Here is a 6,356-nt window from a genome sequence, read left to right as displayed (position 1 = left end):
CAACAATCGCTCTGAAGACCTCCGCTGTTAAGCTTCTATGAGGACCAACCAAAAAAAAAGAAGGAAGAAGAAGAGTCGTCTCCAGTCGACATTTCCTGCTCTCTCGATGCTTATGAAGTCATGGCTCGTAAACAGTACAAACCCTATATTAAAAACTGATCAAAAGAATAGTGGGCCAATGTGGTACTTTTAAAGTTCAACCAGTTTGCGCACATAGGGGAAACGAGAGGAAATTAATTTGGGCTCACAAACCTTCAAATGGGCCACCACTTCTTGATTATTGGTCTTTTATATACATAAAAAAGTGGAGGCCACCTTTGTGGCCTTTTCATCCAAAACGTTAAGCACAAAAAAGAGAGGAGAAAGGAAATATGGCTTGGGATAACAACTATTCTTCAAGAGGGCTCTAACATATTTTGGGCTTTTAACAAGTTGGCAGTTTATTATATCGGGCTATATCAACAATATAAAATATGGGCTACTTTTTATAAGGAAAAATCAACAACTCAATGCTAGTGTGCTCCAATTTAGTCAACCTAAATCCGATTCTAGAAGATGTGGTCTAACTCGGCGTTCCAAAAAAAAAATCGAACTATCTATTAGTCAAATGGGCTCCTGAATTAATTTTAGCAATATGGGCTTATCCTACATCAGTTCTTCATCTTAATGGGTCACTCTTTGCAAGACAATAACCACCGATTTAATGCTCGCGTGCCACAAGCACCGCTCAACTGAATATGTTTTTGAACATGCGTTGTGGTCCGGCTCATCTTGCACTAAAAAAAATAGGGGGAGGGAGAAGAGTAGTGCATTATTGCTACTACTATTCATGAAGCGTTTAGAAACAATCGTGACGAGCAATATGAATCGATTTATTATTTCAAGAAAAAATACTAACTATTTGATCGAGTTGTCTTTTCAGATAGTCGCTCCAGCGCCGCGACACTCAGAATGCGCCAACAGCAAACTCGCGGAATAAAGCCCGGTCTGTAAAGCATTTATAGGGGACTTGTGAGCTGTGCACCGCTGACCAGTCACTCAAATTTCCCATACAGCGGGCATTGCCGGTCTCGTCCCCTTCACCGGGGTGCGCGCGCGACGCTCAGAGCGTCTATTTCTATTAACAACTTTCAGCTGTGACTGGAACGCGGGAATCATGGACCAAGTGCGTTGTATCTATTTACAGACTTCAGAGATCGAAAACGGTCTTAGAGACTGTATGGCGAGGTTACGCTTCTTAGCTACCCCGACCAGACATTTTATCGACATCAATGTTGCGTAACACTCTTTAGTAGCCTCGGTTCGCATGATCGCAGTAACAGTTACGTTGTATCACACCGACCGGCTCACACTCCTCTCAACGAAGGAGTATCTAGCCAGCTCAAGCCACATAAGCAATGTTGGGCTCATCGCACAACCCCACGGCTCTCGTGGGCGAGGTTCGGTCATTCTCTCTATTATTTAATGTATTGGTGCTTTATCTAGTCTGATCCGATTGTCAGCAACCCAATCGCATCAAACTAGGGGGACTTGACGACGCACAGTTTATATGACTAAGTCCAGTCCGATGTCATTGGCCGCGTACCAATAACATCAGACTGGGGGGACTTGATGATATATGGTCCATTAGCACGGCCTAGACTGCTCTAGCGCGCCAGCCTGGCCTGGCGCGCCCCTGCCAGCCCTGCCTGGCGCGCCCCTGCCAGCCCTGCCTGGCGTTCCCTTGTTAGCCTTGCTGGGGACTCCCTTGCCAGCCTTGCTTGGGACTCCCTTGCCAGCCCTGCTGGGGACTCTCCTGCTGGCCCGTCCAGGCACTCCCCTGCCATCCTTTCCTGGTGCGTGCCCGCTATCCCCGCCCGGCGCCTCCGGGCGGCCTTGCCCAACTCCTTGCTAGTTTGGCCTGAATTGGGCTGGCCCAAGGCCTGACCCAATTCCCCTTGACCTAATTGTCAACTATAAATAGAATAGTGCCTCCTCCATGGAGGAGAGACCCTTTTCCCTAAGACCCCTTTTACCTAAGACCTTTCCCCTGGACTCTTCCCCCATGGCTCAGCCGCCACACTATACTCCGGCCGGGTGGCTCAGCCGCCACCCGCCGCCATCAACCACCATACACCACCACCTGCACCAAGATGGTTCTCTCCAGCTATAGAGGACCATCTCAGATCTACTAGCTGATCTAACTTGACCGTCGGAGTCCGCTCCCGGGGCACAGTCCCTGGGGCGGCTCTAACGGGCTTGTCTGTTGTGACCTCGCAGATCCGTCTCCGGCGTAGAAGCACCCGTTCAGAGCAAGTGGTCGGAGCCAAAGTCACATAACCTTATGTGCCTGCTGTATGTTCTTATGCTAGAACTGATTAGTCAGTCGTATGATAACTTGGATAGGACATGCTTGGTTTGGTTGCTCAAAGCCCGAATGCTGCTTGCTTTGTGCTTTTAGGAGTTCTAGCAATCTTTAACTAACTAATGAACGAATACGCTAAGTTATATATTGCAAGGACTAAATAATTTCAGAAGGTTAGGTCTAGCCCTATTTCGCAGCTCTTGTTTGAGTCCAACCGTTGTAGGGTAGGATCTCTCATTCGAAAAATTAGCTGGTCTTAGCGATATGTAATGGTATTCGCAAACTAGTTAGGTGAAGGTAGCAGGGATTCCTTATGCATCTGATGGCAGAGAGTAGGTCGGAGAGTTACCGTAGGGTAAGCCTAGGATGAGATTAGCACAGAGTGCAGCAGTAGTAGAAGGGACTTGGTGAAGTCGAAGCAACCCTTAAGGAAAGTACGGATAGATGTGGAAGGTAGTATGGGCCCGTACTACTAAAAGCAGAGGATGCGTACTCGAATCAAGGAGGGCCGAGATAGAACCAGGAAACTTGTAGAGTGTGTGAGACCTTTGGAGATTATGTATGACCCTGATAATTATATGTTTTGTTTCAGAATGGTGGTGATTACGTGCACGGAGCAGGAGGGTCGGGATCAGGGTCAGGATCAGGTTCAGGTTCGGGTTCCGAGCCAGTTGATGATAGACTATGCGAGTTTATCGCTTCTGAGATCACGAGAGGCATCCTTGAGTCAACCCCGGTGATTTTCGGGTCGATCAAGGAAGGGATTATCAAGTTGATGGAGGATCGCCACATGGCTTTCAGGAGCGACATGGCATCTGGCCAGGCAGGGACATGCACACTCTCCTTCAAGGATTTCAGGGGATGTGGTGCGCCAGACTTCCACGGGGTGAAGGACCTCATTGTTGCCAGGAGGTGGATTGCAGACATAGAGTCTGCTCAGTTGACGAGCTTCTGCCCTGAGGGGTCAAAAGTCCGGTATGCGGTAGGTTGTTTGAGATACCGAGCTCGATATTGGTGGGAGGTGGTCGGTGATTCTTTGGGAGCCTCAGCCATTGAGGCTATGACCTGGTCTGACTTTGTGACCAGGTTTAGGGCTGAGTTTGTGCCGGCTGTGGAGCTCCAACAGCTGGCCAGGGAGTTTATGGATATGAGGCAGACGACTGAGTCGGCGGCGGAGATTACCGCCAAGTTCAGGGAGAGGGCCTTATTGGTGCCTCAGTATGCAGAGGATGAGGAGATGCGGAAGACCCGCTACCATGACATGTTGAGAGTTGACATTCGGAAACATTTCAGCTACTTGGCATGTCCAACATTGGATGACATGATTGTGAGGGCGAGGGAGAAGGAGATTGACATAGAGCACATCAGGAAGAGGAAGGCGGAGACTGAGCAGGGTACTGTGGTTTCAGGGAAGAAACCCAAGGGATTCGACTCTAGGTCGAAGGGCCAGTAGGACCGGAGCGGCTGTGGGAAATGCGGCAGGTCACATGAGGGAGTTTGTCGGACTGGGGGATTGGGATGCTATAAGTGGCGGAAAGACCGGGCACTTTGGTAGAGATTGTACTGCCCCTACCCCCACCTTTCAGGCATCAGACCTGATTTGCTTTCATTGCAATCAGAAGGGCCATAAAAGGCCAACTACCCGAGATTGACAGCAGCAGCGCCAGCTCCAGCGACCCTGCGAATCATGGATGGCCGACAAGGCAAGACAGATGCTCTAGTGGTGAGGAGCCGAGCCTTCCAGTTGACCACTGAGGAGGAGCATGTCGCACCCGATGTGGTGATGGGTATGTTTTGTTCTCCCTAGCTCTTATTATATGTCGTCTATGATATTTATGTGCCATGTTATGTGTTTTTTTTAGGATCGTTCCATGTAAACGATATCCCAGTCCAGGTGTTATTTGATTCGGGGGCTACCCGATCATTTGTCTCTCTTGCACTTAGCAAGAGGTTCCCTGAGTCTTCGGGCATGTTGGATTGCCCTCTAGAGGTCGAGATTGCTGATGACCAATCAATACGAGCATCAGAGGTTTTCAGAGATTGTGTTATGAGGCTGTATGAGGAGTGCTACCTAGTGGATTTGGTTCCCATTCCGTTGCGTGGGAACAAGGTTATCATAGGCATGGACTGGTTGAGACCTAATGGGGAGGTGATCGGCTGTGCGCAGCAGTTGGTACGTGTCAAGACCCCAAGTAGGGAAGTGCTGGTGATTCAGGGCGAGAGATCGTAGCATGGAACACCTATGTGTTCAGTAGCGAGGGCTCGACGCTACCTACAACAGGGTTGCGCAGGGTATGTCGCCTACGTTATGGATACTCGGGAGGTGGGTAAGGCGACTGTAAGTGATGTACCAGTGGTGCGAGAGTACTCGGACGTATTCCCAGAGGAGCTGTCTGGGATACCTCCGGAGAGACAGGTAAAGTTCAGGATCGACCTAGTCCCTGGTGCGGCTCCGATAGCCAAGGCACCATATCGGTTGGCTCCTCCTGAGATGCAGGAGTTGTCTACACAGCTGTAGGAGCTGTTAGCAGTTCACCCTGGGGAGCCCCGATCCTGTTTATGAAGAAGAAGGATGGGTCGCATCAGATGTGTATAGATTACCGGGAGCTGAACAAAGTAACAGTGAAGAACCGTTACCCACTCCCGAGGATTGGTGATCTCTTCGACCAGCTACAGGGGGAATCTTGGTTTTCTAAGATAGATTTGCGTTCAGGCTACCATCAGATGAGGGGCAGAGACGAGGATGTACAGAAGACTGTGTTCCGGACTCACTATGGCCACTACGAGTTCGTAATGATTCCCTTCTGGCTCACCAATGCTGCTGCTGCGTTCATGGACCTCATGAACCGTGTATGCAGACCGATGTTGGATCGGTCTGTGATAGTTTTCATTGATGACATCTTGGTTTATTCCAAGACACAAGAGCAGCACGAGGAGCACTTGTGAGAGGTGTTGGATACCTTGAGGAGGGAGAGCTTGTACGTCAAGTTCTCCAAGTGTGAGTTCTGGTTGCGCGAGGTGCAGTTTCTTGGGCACCTTGTCAACCAGAACGGTATTTTGGTCGACCCGGCCAAAGTAGAGGCCGTGATGAGATGGGAGGTTCCGAAGTCTCCATCTGAGATTTGGAGTTTCCTAGGATTGGCAGGCTATCATCGTAGATTCATTCAAGACTTCTCCAAGATAGTCGTACCCTTGACCCGGTTGACGAAGAAAGTCGTGGTCTTTCGCTGGGGGCCTAAGCAGCAAGCATCGTTTGAGACGTTGAAACAGAGGCTATGCGAGGCGACGATCCTAGCCCTGCCAGAGGGCATGGATGATTTTGTAGTATACTGTAATGCGTCCATTTTAGGTTTGGGTGTGGTATTGATGCAGAGGGGGCATGTTATCGCCTACGCCTCGAGGCAGCTGAAGCCTCACGAGGCAAACTTCCCGACGCACGATCTGGAGTTGGGGGTGGTTGTTTTCGCCCTCAATATTTGGCGACATTACCTCTATGGGGTCCGATGTACCATTTACACGGACCACAAGAGTTTGAGGTACCTCATGGATCAGCCGAATCTGAACATGAGGCACCGTCGGTGGCTAGATGTGGTGAAGGATTACGATTGTGAGATCCTCTACCACCCGGGGAAGGCCAACATTGTGGTCGATGCGCTTAGTCGCAAGGCAATCCCGATCAGAGATATTTGCTTGAGGATGACAATGGTGACTCCACTTTTGGAGCAGATCCGAGAGGCACAGGTTGAGGGCATGAAGGAGGAGGGCCAGAAGTGCGGGCGGATCATAGGCCAGGTGGCCTCGCTTGATTATAACAGTCGCGGGTTGCTGACCCTGCATGGGAGGGTCTGGGTTCTGTACTGGGGCAGAGTACGACATATTTTGATGGATGAGGCCCACAAATCCAGGTTTTCTATCTATCCCGGGGCGACGAAGATGTACATAGATCTTCGCCCTAATTATTGGTGGCCCTGCATGAAGCAGGATGTAGCCTGGTACGTCGAGAGATGCCTGA

The 6,356-nt window shown here is 50.1% G+C and overlaps 1 protein-coding gene across 1 annotated transcript; it reads left to right on the top strand.

Moving 5' to 3' along the window:
* The first annotated feature begins 2,546 nt into the window (after nt 1-2,546).
* Nucleotides 2,547-3,985, top strand: LOC145107421 (uncharacterized). Its single transcript, XM_079044305.1, has 2 exons — nt 2,547-2,699; nt 2,937-3,985. Exons 1-2 carry the CDS (start codon nt 2,658-2,660, stop codon nt 3,795-3,797), a joined length of 903 nt encoding a protein of 300 aa, XP_078900431.1. The 5' UTR covers nt 2,547-2,657; the 3' UTR covers nt 3,798-3,985.
* The last annotated feature ends 2,371 nt before the right edge of the window (nt 3,986-6,356 follow it).

Source organism: Lactuca virosa, chromosome 1 (assembly GCF_052849685.1).
Source record: "Lactuca virosa cultivar CGN04683 chromosome 1, Lactuca_virosa_CGN04683_v6, whole genome shotgun sequence".
Taxonomy (NCBI): domain Eukaryota; kingdom Viridiplantae; phylum Streptophyta; class Magnoliopsida; order Asterales; family Asteraceae; genus Lactuca; species Lactuca virosa.
Note: the sequence above shows the minus strand (reverse complement) of the source record. Positions and strands in the feature narration are given on the sequence as shown.

Coding starts and splice junctions, on each gene's coding strand:
- LOC145107421 (XM_079044305.1), top strand. CDS start 2,658: ATGCATCTGATGGCAGAGAGTAGGTCGGAGAGTTACCGTAGG. Junction 2,700..2,936: donor GGTCGGAGAGTTACCGTAGG/GTAAGCCTAGGA, acceptor GTTTTGTTTCAG/AATGGTGGTGATTACGTGCA.